The 18,431-nt window shown below is 39.2% G+C and overlaps 2 protein-coding genes across 2 annotated transcripts in view; one reads left to right on the top strand and one right to left on the bottom strand.

Moving 5' to 3' along the window:
* SPECC1L (sperm antigen with calponin homology and coiled-coil domains 1 like) overlaps positions 1-14,086 on the bottom strand; it is a 94,663-nt gene extending 80,577 nt beyond the window's left edge. The window contains exons 1-5 of the mRNA XM_023197830.2: positions 12,457-14,086; positions 10,952-11,159; positions 5,368-5,441; positions 3,862-4,037; positions 9-172 (exon numbers count right to left, since the gene is read on the bottom strand). Coding sequence (XP_023053598.1) covers positions 9-172; positions 3,862-4,037; positions 5,368-5,441; positions 10,952-11,159; positions 12,457-13,899 — 2,065 coding nt within the window. The 5' untranslated portion in view covers positions 13,900-14,086. The remainder of the gene's footprint in view (positions 1-8; positions 173-3,861; positions 4,038-5,367; positions 5,442-10,951; positions 11,160-12,456) is intronic.
* On the top strand, positions 6,943-7,384 carry LOC111530556 (histone H3.3-like). The gene has a single exon (XM_026449416.2). The coding sequence runs from the start codon at positions 6,943-6,945 to the stop codon at positions 7,351-7,353; it is 411 nt and encodes a 136-aa protein (XP_026305201.1). The 3' UTR covers positions 7,354-7,384.
* Positions 14,087-18,431: the final 4,345 nt, after the last annotated feature.

The raw sequence follows: 18,431 nt of genomic DNA, 5'->3' as shown, positions 1-18,431 counted from the left end.
TTAATTACCTTGAGACGCACTGTCAAAGGACTTGATGAGGGTTTTTACTGTAGGAGTTGGCTCTGAGGAAGTCGAGGACCTTCTACTCAGTCCCATTCCCTGCCTTAAGGCTGCCAAATCTCTCTCAACAGCATTCATGTAGTTGTATACTCGGCCTCGCTCCTCCTCCTGCCTGAAAATAATATTGAAATCAGAGCATTTTTACACAGGTACTAGAACATATACATTTTCCCCTCCCAGCTGAAAAGCATTAAAAACTATCAGTTTAAAAAACTGTATCAGTTGAGCTTAGTAGATTACCTGGTCCAATGTTCTCATTTGCTTGGTAAATACCAGGAAATGGTACTGAAATTTTTATATCAGGTTATCCTAAGTAAGTTAAACAACCATCAAATTCCATTTTCATCTGAGTAAGTGTAAGGTAAGGACATCAGTAATCAATTAGCAGTAAAATAGGAGGTAGACTGGCTCAGAGCTGAGACTCTCCAGGTCCTGTGCTGCCAAGAAGGCCCTTCTTAGGAGTCCGGAGGTTCACCAGTACATGATACTGTATAATATTAATTTATAGTAGTATAATATTAATTTATACTGGTTCTAGCTAGTATGTCATGCTTAGATATGGAAATACAAAGAAATGAAACCAAAGCCCACACTCTTTAAAAAAATAAAAATAAGAACAAGGCAAGTGGTGTAGTCTTCAAATAGAATTCTACAAAGGGAAAAAAAAAAAAAAAGGCCTAGACCCATATTAGTAACATGAGTCCCCTAGAAGCTCAGGGTGATGTGATGCATCCTGAGTCATCTGAAAAAATCAATTCCATTTCATTTCTGGCCCATTCTGAATTCACTACACTGACTAACACAGAATTCTTTCATCTGGAATGAGATTACAATTGCAGAGCTTGTACATGTCACATAACTATCAAGTATGTGAATAAAAATTAAGCCAGTCCTTAGGAAAAATTCGTCTTTGGTGGCCATTTGGCCTTCTGACAGTATTCTGCCTCAAGATGTACCACAAGATCGTAAGGTCATTTAGCTGTCATGATTAGAACTTTCTTTTTTTTTTGAGATGGAGTCTCCCTCTTGTCGCCCAGGCTGGAGTGCAATGACGTGCTCTCAGATCACCACAACCTCCGCCTCTTGGGTTCAAGTGATTCTCCTGCCTCAGCCTCCCGAGTAGCTGGGATTACAGGTATGCGCCACCACGCCCGGCTGATTTTGTATTTTTAGTAGAGACACGGTTTCTCCATGTTGGTCAGGCTGGTCTCAAACTCCCGACTTCAGGTGATCTGCTCACCTAGGCTTCCCAAAGTGCTAGGACTACAGGTGTGAGCCACTGCACCCGGCTGATTAGAACTTTTAATAAAGAATCTATAACAGTGATTATCAAACTTTTTGGTCTTACAACCCCTTTCTACTCCTAAAAATGAGTAAGGACCCCAAAAACCTTTTGTTTATAAGAGCTGTCTTCCATTACATTAAAACTAAGAATATATAAAAATATTTAATTCATCTAAAACTAAAATAAATACAGGGCTTAATATATTTTTATGAAAAATAACTATGCTTTCCAAAACAAAACAAAACAAAATTAGTAAGAAGAGTAACAGTGCTTTGCATTTTTAAATCATCTCTTTAATGTCTGGCTTAAGAGAACACGGCTAAACTCTCATTTCTTCTGTATTGAACCTATTTTAATATGAAAAAAAGCAAGTCTTACATAGATAAGGTAGGTGGAAAAGGGAAGATTTTAATAGCCCTTTTAGGTAACTGTAGCTGTTCTTATTTGATAACTGCACTAAAATGCAACAAGTAGTAACTTTAAAGTTAGCTCCAATGTGGAATCTGAAACCATATAAGTGAACTTTTCCTATTCTGTCCACTAAAATCCACTCATCAATCTTGTTTAACATCATAGACTGGCTGTAAGGAAAACACTGTTTTACTTACAGATTTTCTAAATGCTGTCATTACACATTTTTTTTTAAGTCGTAATGATCTCATCAGAAGACACTTTATGAGAAGCTGTCAAACTCACCAATGGTAAATAACAAGTTTTCCCAAATCCTAACATTCACTTGAAAGCCCACATTTTATCACTGGCAATGAATACTGTCTGTTGTTTTCCTTTCAGTGATAGGCTGTCTTAACTATTTTCACAAAATATCCATCAAATAATACCAAAGTCTGAATCATCCACAGTTTGTCTGTCATTCTCAAGTAAAAAAATGGCATTCAAGGAAAAAAGAAAGCAGCTCAAACTAATCACAGCATTTTCCTCAATGTGACCTCACTCTTCAGTATAGTCTTGAGTATACAGCAGATTAAGCAGAAGTGCTTTTTCTGTACTTCCCATTTTGTCACACAGGACGCTAAAGAGTGTACTCAAGGACCGGGATGTAGTAAAATTCATACTTTACGGTTTTACCAAGGACATCTTTAAGTGAAACCTGCATTTAAAAAAAAAAATGCAAGTATGTGGTGGTGAAGAGTATAATGACTATAAGTGCAATTTATTGCCAAGATCCTGGTTCATCAACAGTTTACACTTGCTTTTCTCTAACAGTTTAGAAGTCAACACCGTGAATAGGGCAAACAATGTGATGGTATTATGAAGACAGTTTGACCTCACAGACTACCTAAAGGGCCTTAGGGACATCCAGGAATCTGCAGGCCTTACTCTGAGAACCACTGCCCTACAAGATGCTACCTCTTTCAGAAGGCATTTTAAAAACATGTGTCTCAAAGTCTTATGAATTTTTGAGATCCAAAGGAATGAAACTTTAACAGTAGAATTTCATTCACTCAGGATAACTATAGAATGAAGCATTTCTGATATGTTATTCATTTAATAATACAAAGAAAAAAGTAATGTAATACATGTTTTATACTAATAGAGAAATAATAATCTGTCTCATTCTATGTTCTGCTTAAGGAATCCAATGAAAAATGCTTAGCAATACTTTCCTCTGAGCCATTCACAGAGCAAGGCAATAATAAGACCATTTTTTAAAGATATACTGTTAGTTTTCTAAATTTCTTCCTATGCCTACTTAATAACTACTCAAACTAAGGAATAATCAAATTCTTAGTAATAACCTCAAATACAAAAATACTATCCCCCACTCTTAGATGGAATTTCACTGTGGAGCTCAGAGCATGCCACAAATGTCATTTCATCTAATAATTTTCATCAGTTTCCAATGATGTCTATGTTACATGGGGAAAAAAAAAACTACTGTGGAGATTCATTTGATTATAAGATAAAACAAGTGAAAATTCCTCAAGTGAGTGACAGAGAGAAACTCACTTTGCATTCTTTACTTGGGTCTCCAAAAATACTAGCTAAAGTATACTGACCATTGCCCTGAGCACTTATCTTATTTAATCCTTATGACAACACTGTAAAGCAGGTAGTATTGTGTCATTTTAAAGATGAGAAAACTGAGGCTCAGGGAAGTCAAGATTCCTAACCAAGATTACAGCTAGTAAGAGGCAGAGCTGGACACGAGCCAAGAATATCTGTCTCCGGAGTCCACATCCTTAGTCATGAGGCTATAATCTAAAGAAAACTAACAGGGCTGGACTGTGGGGCTCGGGGAAAGGAGAATCATGTGAGAGACCATCCTCACTCCCTTCAGAGTTGTGGATCACTGATACTGACAACTCTGAAAGATCCACATGGACTGCACTAATTCACATGTGCCATAAAATGAGGCCCAGAAAAGCTGAGTAACTTCCATCAGATCCAAACTCAGTAAGTATCAAACTCCACATTTTTTCCATAATACATCAAAAATTGGGATTTAAATGTTCTCTACCAAAACATAAGTACACAACTGGTTTCTCAGAACATACTTGCGTGACTTTATTTCCTCCAATTCTTTTGTGAGTTTCTCATTTTTTTCTTGAGCCTCATGTAACCGGCGCTTTAGATCACCAATCTCCTCTTGGGCTTCAGATTTAATGTCATTTGCAATGACTACTGCAGTCTGAAGATCAGCCTGAAACTGCCGCCATTCCGCAGATTCTTCCTATATTAAAAAACTAACTTTTTATTTCCAAAAGAGAGCAATCAAGATGTATTTAAAAGCAATAAAATTTGTTTATGATTGGATTGCTGTAACACACTAATGCTTCCAAATGATGATTCATTTTTTTAATCCCAGAGAATTGCTATTATCTATTTCTAACAGGCAATGCAACTATTATTAGTGAACTTGTTCTTAATAAGGAAAAGATTTTCCAGCTGATCTGCCTACTGAGGCATCAAGTACTCAGAGTGCTCAATAGATATTAATGAAAATAGTGTCAAGCTTCCCTTCTTCATGCAAGTTTCAAAGCAGTTCTTATGAAAATAAACATCATCCAGAATTTATGGATCTTTACCTCTGAAAAGCATAAGAAGGTATATAATGGTATGTGAACCATACAGTGAAAAACTATAAATATCCTGACATCAAAACCTAACAGGAAAAAAAAAAATCAAAAGAAAAGGAAGAGGAAGCCAGAAGAAAAACACTAAACTCAATATAGGCAGGCAAAACTATACAAAGACGCGGTAAGGAACTACGTGGTCTGTTGCTTCCCACAGTCATGGAGGATGTGGGTGTGGCCGGGTGGGGAAGTCTCCCTGGGACTCACCTCCCTCAGAGCCACAGCTGGGCCATGCCTGAGCCCCATGCCCTCCTCACCCCTAAAGCAATTTTCTTACACCATGAAAGCAGCCTGAGCAACTGTGGTATGACCCAAACGACTGAGTAGCTTTCTCCCCACTCCCTGCATCATGGCTGCATTGCTATTGGCAAGACAGATCACTGCCACAAAATGTATGAAAACAGACTAGTTTGGGGCACCTTATAATCAAAAGCTAACAACCTTTCTTTACAAAATAGAGCACTTTTTCCCCAAATCTATCTTTCTAAAATTACCTAACCATAAATTTCTACAGGTCGAGTATCACCTACCCAAAAGCATTTCAGATTTAAGATTTTTTGGATTTTGGAATATTTGCACTATACTTAACAGCTAAGCATCCCAAAGCTGAAAATCCAAAACCCAAAATGTTCCAATAAGCATTTCCTCTGAGCATCATGCCATCACTCCAAGAGCTACAAATTTTGGAATATTTTAGATTTCAGAATGTCTAGTTAGGGATACTCAACCTATAGTACATTCTTGTACCCCAAATCTAGCACCAATCCCAATCTGAAATGACAGCATTTGCTTTCTGCCCAAAACCCAATGGGGCCAGTATTATCATTGTATCCAAAGCTTAAGATGAATGATAACATGATCAATGACTACACCTCAAATTTCAGAAAACTGTTTTCTAACAAGCTAATATATGAAGATTTATCCTACCCGAAGTCTTCTGTGGAGTGTCTTTATTTCTCTTTCCATGTCGTGCTTTTGGTCCTGGAGTTTTTTAACTGTATCTGAAAAGATCACCAAAGTTTAAATATCTATTCTCACAACAAAGTTCAGAAGAATAATACAAAGAAAAGGGGTACTTACATATGACATTCGAAAAAAGTTATCCTGTCCAAAAACTACAAAAAAATTTTAATACAAAACTTTAATAGAAAAAATGTGCAATCCAAGTAATAACCAATATTACTTTCTTTGGAAAATATCAAGTTAAAAAATCACAATTTCTAAATCACTTCCTTCCACAGTATCTTAATTTTGAAACAAAAAGTAAAACCGTTAGAAATTCACTTTGTTGGTACATAACCAGTCAAAACAATATTGACTGTGACTAAAATACGAACTTTGAATCATAAACATTGTTAATCTGCAGTATTTATATAAGCATGTCTTTCCTTACACGCTGGAATAAATTCCAGAAGTGAATTAGTAAAATCAAAATTAGTAAAAAATATAATACCCAGGGTAGCTGCTGTTTAAATTAATCCTATAAAAATCTTTTTAAAAAATAAAGAATATATTTATAAAGTAAATCAATAATTCCTCAAATTATCCCATAATGTGAATTTTCTTTTTTTTTTGAGATGGAGTCTTGCTCTGTTGCCCCGGCTGGAGTGCAGTGGCCGGATCTCAGCTCACTGCAAGCTCCGCCTCCCGGGTTTACGCCATTCTCCTGCCTCAGCCTCCGGAGTAGCTGGGACTACAGGCGCCCGCCACCTCGCCCGGCTAGTTTTTTTGTATTTTTAGTAGAGACGGGGTTTCATCGTGTTAGCCAGGATGGTCTCGATCTCCTGACCTCGTGATCTGCCCGTCTCAGCCTCCCAAAGTGCTGGGATTACAGGCTTGAGCCACCGCGCCCGGCCTTAATGTGAATTTTCTTACAACAATTTCATTCACTCTAAAAGCATTCAGTGAACACCAATAAGATGCAAAGTACCATTCTAGACAGAGTGAGGATACAAAGATGAAAGTGTAGCACAGGCTAGTCTCCCTGGAACCAGAAACATAAAGGGAAGTCACCTTCTCTTTGGAGGTTCTACTCTAAAATCCAAGCATAAGAGAGAAATGCCTTAGGAGGGTGCTATGCTGATAGCTGCCACTAAGTAAACCGCTCACGGCTGATTACTTTGACAGCTCAGGAACGAATCACTTTTTGGTTAAGGACAAGAAGGGTACTTACACAACTGGTGGCAAATCCTTTACCCTGATTCACCTACAGCCCCACCCCAGTAGATCACTGGCTGTTCTCTGTGTTCCAACTGTGTCTTACGCAGCCTTGTACCATGTTGCTGCCAACATTACCACATCTCTTGACACACCTGTCTCGACCACTAGACTAAAAACACTTCAAAGGCAGAAGAAGCCATGTGATGACCTCACAGACTCAGTAGTTGGAATAATGGTATCTTAAAAATGGAATAGGCCGTCGCTCTCCAACGCCAGTGCTGCCTCTCGCTCGCCGAGCTCCAGCCAAAGGAGAAGGGGGGTAAGTAAGGAGGTCTCTGCACCATGGCTCGTACCAAGCAGACTGCCCGCAAATCGACAGGTGGTAAAGCACCCAGGAAACAACTGGCTACAAAAGCCGCTCGCAAGAGTGCGCCCTCTACAGGAGGGGTGAAGAAACCTCATCGTTACAGGCCTGGTACTCTGGCGTTCCGTGAAATTAGAGGTTATCAGAAGTCCACTGAACTTCTGATTCGCAAACTTCCCTTCCAGCGTCTGGTGCAAGAAATTGCTCAGGACTCTAAAACAGATCTGCGCTTCCAGAGCGCAGCTATCGGTGCTTTGCAGGAGGCAAGTGAGGCCTATCTGGTTGGCCTTTTTGAAAACACTAACCTGTGTGCTATCCATGCCAAACGCATAACAATTATGCCAAAAGACATCCAGCTAGCACACCGCATACGTGGAGAACGTGCTTAAGAATCCACTATGATGGGAAACATTTCATTCTCAAAAAAAAAAAAATCTCTTCTTCCTGTTATTGGTAGTTCTGAACATTAGGTAATTTTTTCCCATGGGGTCAAAAGGTACCTAAGTATATGATTGCGAGTGGAAAAATAGGGGACAGAAATCAGGTATTGGCAGTTTTTCTATTTTTACTTGTGTGTGAATTTTTAATATAAATGCAGAAGCATAAAGCATTAATGCAAGTTAAAATGTTTCAGTGAACAAGTTTCAGTGGTTCAACTTTATAATAATTATAAATAAACCTGTTAAATTTTTCTGGACAATGCCAGCATTTGGATTTTTTTTAAAACAAGTAAATTTCTTATTGACGGCAAAAAAAAAAAAAAAAAAAGTAATAAATATATAAATGTGCCAGCTGATGGTAGCAGTAATAAAAAGCAATGCTGAAATCATTACCTAGGATTTTTCTTTTTTTAAATAAGTATCCTATTGATAGAACTTAACAATTTATCGTTAGGGACAAAGTAACTATAGACATTAGTGTTTCTGGGTAAATAAGATTCTCTCCCATTCCTTATACTTAGTAGCAGGAACTCAGGCATAGTGAACACTTGCTTGCAATGACACATATAATAAAAAAATTCTTCCTCTAGCTAACAATTTATTGGCTTTTAATCAAGACCCGAAAGTATGAGTATGCTGATGTTTTTTCTTACATGGCTCATTATGCTTTACATTTGATGTTGGTATATGTGTGTGTTCTGATATTTTTGGGTTTTTTTTCTTTTTTTTTTGAGACATAGTCTCAATCTGTTGCCCAGGCTGGAGTGCAGTGGCGTGATTTCAGCTCACTGAAACCTCTGCCCCCTGGCTTCAAGCGATTCTCCTGCCTCAGCTTCCTGTGGAGCTGGGATTACAGGCGCCTGCCACCACGTCCAGCTAATTTTTGTATTTGCAGTACAGACGGGGGTTTCACCATCTTGGCCAGGCTGGTCTTGAACTCCTGACCTCATGATCCACCTGCCTTGGCCTCCCAAAGTGCTAGGATTACAAGCATGAGTCACCGCACCTGGCTAGTATTCTGATATTTTTAAGTGGCATGAATTCACTTTAACAACATAGAGCCTAGAATATTTATAACAATTATACGTGAAATAATAATTATTACAAATAAATAATAATGCTGTATTTTCTAAAGCTGGATCAGAAATAAATGAGATTAAACATTGGTGGCAGCAGCAATTCTGGTAGCCAGTAGTTAACTTGCTCTCATTCATTGCCCCCAAACTGTGTAACAAAGTCAGGTCCTGTGAAATAAAAAGGTTCAAAATTTACTCTTTAATTCTATAAATGTGTCATATGTACCAACTTTGTACCAGGCTTTTTTCTAAGTGCTTAAGATGTAAAGGAAAGGAAAAAGATATAATCTTCATCCTCTTAGAGACAGAAAGGCTAGTCTTGTGTTGAGACAACAAAGGTAGATGACTTCATAAGCAAAAGATTAAACTTTAAAGCCTGTCTCATATATTAGCTACTTCAGACTCAATCTGCAAACTAAGGGTCAAATCTAATCTGGTTTGGGTAAAGCAGACACCAAGCTGAGTAGGCGAGTCTAATGCCCTGATCCTTATCTCTGGAGGCAAGCATGGCTCTGGAATCATCATGGGAACTCGGTTCCTTGAGACCTCATACATAGACAAATTCAGGGTTTTGGACATAGATGAGGAGTAAGGATAAAAGCTGAAAAATTTCTAATGTTGAAAACACTAAGAGTTACACCTTTCATTTACATTGTATCCATTTATATGCAACAAATATTTCACAATCAAAACAGGCAGTCAGGAGTGGTGGCTCAGGCCTGTAGTATCTGCCGATCACCTGAGGTCAGGAGTTCGAGACCAGCCTGGCCAACGTGGTGAAACCCCGTCTCCACTAAAAATAAAAAATTAGCTGGCTGTGGTGGCAGGTGCCTGTAATCCCAGCTACGCAGGAGGCTGAGGCAGGAGAATTGCTTGAACCCAGGGGGCAGAGGTTGCAGTGAGCCAAGATGGTGCCATTGCACTCCAGCCTGGGAAAGAAAAGTGAAACTTCATCTCAAAAAAGCAAACAAGCAACAAAAAACAGGCAAGCAAACAAAAAATGTTAGGAGCATAATTTCTCTTGAAATGTGCTAAAACTTGTTTTCTTTTTCTTGTCACAAAGGACACGACACATCTACTTATTGTTAAACATAATGTACGCAAGACAAATGACAGCAAATCTCAGGACAGTTCACTTTTAACATTTGGCATCCTGATTCTCAAGTAACATTTTAAGCTACATGATCATCTTAGACTGATAGTAAATCCTCAAGTTGCATTCATTCTTTTGCTCTTTTTCTCTTTATTGACCTTTTCATTCATGGGCACAGAATTCACATAATCACTGTTCTTTAAAAGGTGTTCTTCTGCCCCCTGGCACTACATTTTTACTATTGTCATCTCTTATAAATAAATAAATAAATCCTTTTAAATAAAAGGGAAAGTGGCAGCCAGTGGAAATATTCAGACAGAATAAAGTGCACTAAAAGTGTCTGTAGGGATTTGATTTAAACTTTACAATCTTTACAATCATGTCTATATTTTTACTTCTGAAACGGAATGTATTTTTTTTTCCTGGAAACAAAGGAATTTGTGCTTAAGTTCTTGTTGTGAAGACTAGTTTGCAAAACTGCCATCTACCATGATTTGTGGTCACACAAGAAAGCAGCATTACTCTTCGACTCTCGAACATCTAACGGCAGTTTCCTTCCTCTTCAGTGTTCCTCCTGTGGGAGACACTGCCATCTACTGTCTTCAACTCAAAAGCAACATTCAAGTCTACCAAGGAAAAGAACTACTACTATGATCTTCCTATTTTTAAATTACAAATTATAATTCAATTTTTACAATGCTATTTTTATTCTAGAGATCAGGCAAACTGCTGTTCAATGTTATTAGACCAATTTTGTTCTGAACAACTCCGGGCACTGCCCTACCCATTTAACAATGGGTTCATAACCTTTGAGTCCCATTATTGATTATGAACCCTATTATTCTCTGACAAAAAATAATCCATTCTCACTCTGGTTATATCCCATCAATCATGCTGATATTGCCAGGCAGTTACCATGGACACAGGATCAATCTGTGACTTTTTCTTCTCTGTTTTGAGATAGAGTCTCACTCTGTCGCCCAGGCTTAAGTGCACTGGCACAATCTCAGCTCACTGTAGCCTCTGCCTCCTGGGTTCAAGCCATCCTCTCACCTCAGCCTCCCAAGGAGCTGGGACTACAGGCACCTGCCATCACACCCAGCTAATGTTTGTATTTTTAGTAGATACGGGGTTTCACCATGTTGGCCAGGCTGGTCTCAAACTCCTGAACTCAAGTGATCTGCCTGCCTTGGCCTCCCAAGGTGCTGGGATTACAGGCGTGAGCCACTGTGCCTGGCCTGGTTCGGTGTTGAACTCTCAAAGTGCTGGAATTACAGACACGAGCCACTGTGCCTAGCCCTATTTTATTACTAAATGCAAATTATCCCCACGTTTAAAAGAGTAAGACAAACAAGAATGAAAAGTTCTTATCACTTACTCTCTAAATCAGAAATAATGAGGTTGTCATGAAGTTTCACAGCACGATGTTGTTCTACTTCATCTTCAAGTTCAAAGATGGTTTCTTTCATGTCACTCCTTTCTGTTTCTTTTTCATCCAGGTCTGATCTTAATTTTTCTAACGTCATATTCAAATCTTCAATTTGTTTCTTAGCTTCTTCTTGGAAGGCTCGGTATTCATCCTCTACCTATATAAAATTGATGGTGTAGATTTAGAAAAGTTAAGAGTTGTTCTAAGGTAAGTTCCAGAATTGAGGTACACACAGTTTCTGAGGGGAACTAAGTGTGAGGCACTATGGATAAACTAAAACAACCTGTATAGTAACTGTTAAAAAGTATGAAAAAGCACTCCATGGTAAGATTTTATATAATATGCTTAAATGTAAACTGTTGCTGTAACACTGACTGAAATTATATTGATGTATCATTGAACTTAATCAGATTATTTACAAGGAAACTTTGGAAATTTTCGTTTCTCCAAAGTTTGGACTGAAAGCAAGTACGTTTGATAAATAACATGTTGTCCTAACAAAAATAGTGTCATATTTGTGACGGTTCCAGTATCAAACTGAAAAAGGGAAAAACAATGCTCAAATAGTGTTTTTATAAAAAGTATTATATGAGTTCACAGTAGCCTCTCAACATACATGTGCCAAGAAATAATACAAATCTCCTAAACTGTAACTGTAAAAGTGATCACTAAAAAAACCCTAAAACCTAAATTATTTACATTTTGGCCAAAGATATATTAAAATTTATTTTAAAATCATTGCACTAAAATAACAAACAAATACAATGTAAGCTAGAATAACTAGATAACTCATGGAAATAAACAGTTCATCAGCAACCACATGGGGTACAGATCCCTGGCCAGAATGCCAGCGGCACTGGGTAGCAGTTCCAACTGAGTCCTCACTATTATGCTGCATGCATGTAAAACAAGGGGCTGGATGGATAATCACTAAGGTCCCTGCCAGCAATAAATCACAGGCCTCGGATAAACAGGAGCCTCTATATGCCAAAAATATTTTTTAACTCTCAACAGATTTCTATTTGAAAAACTATTTCTATAGCAGGAGAAGAGGAAACATGCACTGCTGATGCTACAGACTGGAATACTGACTCTCCACCTATAGTACACCAGAACAGATTTGAGATGAGGTAGGGGGAGGTAAAATTTCACGACCCGCTCCATAGGCATACTCAGAACTAGGGACAAATTCTGGTTTTAGCTGTAATACCAGCCACATCCTCTCACAGGCAGGAAAATAGAAACAAAATACAAGTGAGAGAAAGTGAGATTATCTTAAGAATACTTTTCACTGTATTCCAATAAAAGGAAATCATTCTCAAGTTTTTAAAATATCAGCTTTATAAAAAAGCTAATAACACACCAAACCAAACCAGAACCCTGGTTCTCAGTAAACACTGTGCATGGCAGCTGCCTAATGCTGTCCGGAACATTTTAATCTATTTAAACAATACCTTAGCAATGGCATCCTGTAATCGATTGGCATCATTTCGGGTATGAGCCAGATCTTCCTGCAAGCTACTAGCCAAAGTCTCTGCTTTTTCTTTGTCCAGCCTGACACTCTCCAGGAGGTCCTGAATATCAGATTTGTCTCCAGAGTTATGGATAGAATACAGCTCTGCTACTTTCTGCTTTTCATTCTCCAGCTGGGCCTTCAGGCGATTCATCTCTATCTGGTCACTGGCCACGGTGGCTTTGTACTCCTCTAACGTGGCTGCCAAGGCTGCTTTTCCTTTCTGCTCAGACTCAATAATTCGCTCCATATGGTGACTGCGTTCTTTGAGTGCCCCTATCATTTCTTGAGCTTCCTTGTTGTCCTGTTCTGCCATTTTCAAAGTATTGCTTAAATGCTGCTGGACACCAAGAAGCTGCTCCCGTTCAAAACGGGCATTCTCAGCGAGGTCCATGTAACGTTGCTCTAATTCCATATAGCGCCCACTTTTTACATCTTCATCTATGACATAAGAAATGTGATGCTCATCTAGAAGAGAGCGGAAGTATTCAATCTGTCGACTAAAGTGTTCCAACTTATCGCTCTGCTGACATAAAGACTCCATCAGAATAACCTTCTCTTCTCCAAGCCTTTCGTTTTCACTATTCAGTTCTTGGGTAATCTGCTGTAAATCAGCTAGCTCTTGCAGGGTTGCCTGGAGTTCCTCACTTGTACTGTGTTGGTTCTCTTCCATCTGGTGTATCCGTTCAGTCAGGCAAGCCACCGACACTTCACTGGCGTTCCCACTGCTCCCCTTCCGGGAGCGCTCTATGCTGGGGATGCCTTCCGACTCTGAGGAGGATGGTGCATCCAGTGCATCATCGCTTGATGTGAGGGGCTGGTAGACCTCACTGCACTCGCTGTCTAGATTGTCCATGGAGTTACTGTGCTGATGGTCCATTAGTGTATTTTCATCCTGACTCAAGAGATCCTCCACTGAGCCAGGGGCAGAGCCTTCCACTGAAGAAGTCAGAGTTCCTCCTCCATCGCTCTGGTTACCAGGGGTGATTTCTGGGCTCAGGGACTGATAGCCAAACAGTTTTTCAGAATTGTCTAACCTCTGCTCTAGGGAAAAGCCCAATGCATTCAACCTGTCCTTTAACATTCTGTTTTCATTTTTCAGCTGGTTGAGTTCTTCACGGATGGCAGTATTCTGTTCCTGCAACTGCAATAAAGTGGACTCCACATCAGTCGGCTGGTGAGCCATAATGGTTTCCTTCTCAGATTTTTCATCACCCTCAGAATGGTCCTCATTAATGCCCAGCTGGGCACGCATGTCTCGCAGTTCATTTCTCAAATGTAAAATTTCTACATCTTTAGTTTTTGCCAGTGTGAGAAGATCCTTCACTTTGGCCTCCAAAGCAGCTCTGTCACTGATCTGATTGTCTGACTTAGACTTGCTCATACGAACGTCACATTCTGTAGCAGTTCGACTGCGGGAACGTTTGGCCAATGCCACGTCATTAGCTCCCTGACCTGCAGAAGGTAGTTTTTTGCTCTGGTTTAATCGGGTACGTTCACGTAATCTTTCTCTAGTAGAACTGGATTCTTTATTACCTGTAGAAGTGCTCCGCTTGGTTGAAGAAGCTGTGCCTATGTGTTTAATACAAAAAATGTAAGGCAAAAATGTTAGCAATAAAAGGCTACATAGAATATACAGTTCCTGCCCCAGGTGTAATGAGATGAAATCCAGGATTTACACAATAATTTAGATATACAATAACCTTGCCTTAGAGTCTGTTACTTTAAAGTTCAATGTCTTCAAAACCAGAAGATCATTCATCTTTTAATTATCAAGGAGAAATAAGTTATACACTTTATAAATAATTTTTTTTAAAAGAGCAAATTTTAAGGAATGTGAATTACATCTCTATAAAGCTGATATTTAAATGATATACATTAACTTGAATCCAGAAGCAGGGTTTTAACCAGTTGGCCAGAGGCATAATATTCTAGGGCAAGACAGGTGAAGATGACTCCAGGATTAGCCAGTCGGTGATAAACTAACTGTACACAGATAGTGAAGGGAGATCACAGGTGGGCAAGAAGGGAAAAGCAGTCTGTGGGCAAACCAAAAATCTAAGCTACCTACAAGAAACACAAAAATTTTACTCTGACCAAAGTAAATGCAAAAAAGTTTTCACATCATAAAATGCCGCATAAATAGTAACAACTATAACAACAGCTAACACATACCTAGCACTTGGTTATATAAATACATTAACACTTCACATACATTAAGTTATATAAGTCTCATTAAACACTTGAGGTAGGTGCTATTATCGCCATGTTTTACAGATAAAGAAACTCAGACACAGATATTAAATAATTTGCCAACATCTCACAGGTAATAAATAGATGAGTCAAAATTCAAACCTAGGCAGTCTGGTTCCAGAATTTGCACCTTAACCAGTATGTTATACTGTCTCTCTAAATGTAAAAAAACAACAAAGCACTAATGTTAAATAATGATGATGTGTCAATAAAATCTATGTGAATCACATGATTACTTAACTACTAAAATTTTAAACCTGTGAAAACTGACACAATCATTTGTTTAATACAAAAAGAACAGGAAGTTTTCTTTTTTTGTTTTTGTTTTTTGAGATGGAGTCTCTGTCACCCAGGCTGCGGTGCAGTGGAGCAATTTCGGCTCACTGCAACCTCTGCCTCCCAGGTTCAAGCGATTCTCCTTCCTTGGCCTCCCAAGTAGTTGGGATTACAGGTGTGTGCCACCATGCCTGGCTAATTTTTTTGTATTTTTAGTAGAGACAGGGTTTCACCATGTTGGCCAGGCTGGTCTCAAACTCCTGACCTCAAATGATCTGCCTGCCTCGACCTCCCAAAGTACTGGGATTACAGGTGTGAGCCACCGCACCTGGCCAGGAATATGTTTAGATACCTGTAAATACTTAAGAAATAATGAATTTTTATGCTAAAAAATAAGATCCACATCTAATCAATAAGTATTTTTAAAGACCCTGCTGGTTCATTAGGTGGTGGGATCCAGGCTGTAGAGGTAACAGGGAGCAAATGATCTCCATGGATATAGGGAGATAGCCGCTAATAGAATAGGTGTACAGGAGGGTGCAGAATTCAGGCTGGCCAGAAGATAGATAAGGAGAGGAAGCAGAAGTGAACATGGCACACAGAAAGAAAAAGTACAGTCACACAGTTAACGGAAGCTGCTGGGGAATACAGAGTTCTGAAAGACAGGCAGAATTCAGTGAGGCACACTAAGTCAATAAATGATCCTGAATTGGGAAGAAATGTAAGGAAAAGTGCATTTTATGAAAATCTAGAGGATACTGATATGGTTTGGCTGTGTCCCCACCCAAATCTCATCTTGAACTGTAGTTCCCATAATCCCCATGTGTTTCGGGAGGGACCTGTTGGGGGGTAATTTAATCATGGGAGCTGTTACCCTCATGCTGTTTTCATGATAGTGAGTTCTCATGATATCTGATGGTAAAGGGCTTCCCCTTCCCTTGGCTCTCATTCTTCTCCTTCCTGCCACTATGTGGAGAAGTACGTGTTTGCTACCCCTTCCACCATAATTCTGTTTCCAGAGGCCTCGCCATCTCTGTGGACCTGTGAGTAAATTAAACCTCTTTTCTTTATAAATTACTCAGTCTGGGGCAGTTCTTTACAGCAAACTGAGAAGGGACTAATACAGATACTAAGTGGAATACACAGGAAGAAAGCAGAGCAGCAGAGGAGGAATGTGGGCAGGTAAGAGAGTCCTCCATTGAGGGGCGGCAGTAAGAATAGAGAAGAGGCAAGAAATCTGTGACAGATATCAAAGGCAAAAGTAACCAGACTGGGAGAAACAACTGCATATGGAGGCCAAAAATGGAAAAAGATGGCATAACACGTTTTTTTTTTTTTTTCTCTGAGGCTCTGTCACTCAGGCTAGAGTGCAGTTGTGCCATCACAGCTCAAAACAACTCCACCCCCCTGGGCTCAGGTGATCCTCCCACCTCAGCCTCCCAAGTAGCTAGGACTACAGGTACACGCCACCATATCCAGCTAATTTTTGTATTTTTTTGTAGAGACGAGGTTTCACCATGTTGGGCATGTTGCCCAAGCTGGTCTTGAACTCCTAGGCTCAAGTGATCTGCCCACCTTGGATTCCCAAAGTACTGGGATTACACGCACGCACCATCGCACCTGGCTGGGGTAACTTTTTCCTCCAACATTAATTCCTTTCCCTAGTTCTGTAAGTGGTACTTCATCCTTATCTAAATCAAAAATCCTTACAAAAAAGAACATCTGTTCAAGTTTGAAAGATAAAAGAAGAAAAACTCCTCTATGGATTACTGTAATGAGTAGACAGAATAATCTGAGGTAAAGACAAGTGAATTGATACACTGAAATCAAACAGTCTTAGGAAACTGTCACTGGTGGAAGTAAAGGTAGAGCAGATGAACTGAAGAATAAGGATGTTGTTATAGGCTGAACTGTGCTCCCCACACACAAAAAATTAATATGTTGAAGCCCTAACCCCCAAACCACAAATGTGACTGCACCTGGAGATAAGATAATTAAGTTAAAGAGGTAATTAAGGTAAGATGAAGTCATTAGGATGGGCCCTAATCCATACGACTGGTGTTCTTGTAAGAGGAGGACATGAGGACACACACACAGAGGGACAAACCAGTGAAGACACAGAGAAAGAAGCCATCTGCAAGCCAAAAAAGAGATCTCAGGAGAAAGATCTGCTAACACCCTCATCTCAGACTTCTGCTAACACCCTCATCTCAGACTTCTAGCCTACAGATTTGAGAAAATAAATTTCTATAGCTTAAGCCATCCAGTCTGTGGTATTTTGTTATGACATCCCCAGCAAAATAAAATAAACATACAAAGCCATACTGGGGCAGCTAATCCGGAGAGGTGATAACTGAATCCTGAGGTCAGGTAACATCAGTCAGCAATAAACTAAGTATACAAACACATGGAATCTCTCCCAGTACAATTCTAAAGGCAGGAAACCAGAAGACATATAAATGGCAAGAGTATTTAATTTCCTTCCTACCACATCAGCTACAATGTTAAATGTGATGATGACCCCAGGCTTGGGAGTAAAAGACCTTGCCCCACCACCAGCCTTGTGGCCTTGTCAAAACAGATCCCCAGTAAATATTTACTAAGCAAATAAATGCATGGCCTTGGCCGAGACACTTAAGCTTTCTCATCTCTAAAATGAGGATACTAGTTCTCTCATAGGGCTACAGTAAGGATAAAATGAAATCATGCCTGTAAATCACAAAGTAAGGACTTCAATATTCCTTCTTGTTAATCACAACTATTAAAATTAACAGGGGGGCCCAATCTGAAATGGAAGGAAGAATCTGCATAAAGTCAAAGCAAAAATGAAGACAGTAGGTAGTCCTGGGCTAGGAAAGTCTAATACACAAAAGAGGGGCTAAGAGTCTAAATTACGATGACAGAAAAGGATCTGATGTAATTTTTACAATTTGCCTTCGTAAGCTTTGTTACAAATACTTGATCTTATGTTTACTAGAAGTTTTAAAGTTCTTTTTCTATAAATGTAAGAAGTCAAATATGAGAGCATTACTCCTTGGACTGTAGGATAAATTAATTTATCAACTCCATCAAATCTAGAAACAAATACCTGTTACTGAATGAAGAAAGATGGCAGAATTAGAATGAATGGATCTAGGCACTAATTATCAGAGGCTTCTAACATTATTTAAAGAGGGACAATCAGAAACTATGTGTTTCCTGATGAATGGACACACCACCACCTATGAAGGAGTCTTGTATTTTGGTTGTTTTGTTTTCAAAATGGGGTGATGGGGACCTGAATCTGTCCCATAAGGCTCCAATGCCATTTACAATAAATACAGACAATAAAGGGTGATGGACAAAAACATCATGGGGATATTGTGATATAAAAATCCAGATACTCAG

Source organism: Piliocolobus tephrosceles, chromosome 19 (genome assembly GCF_002776525.5).
Source record: "Piliocolobus tephrosceles isolate RC106 chromosome 19, ASM277652v3, whole genome shotgun sequence".
NCBI lineage: Eukaryota > Metazoa > Chordata > Mammalia > Primates > Cercopithecidae > Piliocolobus > Piliocolobus tephrosceles.
This window is presented reverse-complemented; position numbering and strand designations above follow the sequence as displayed.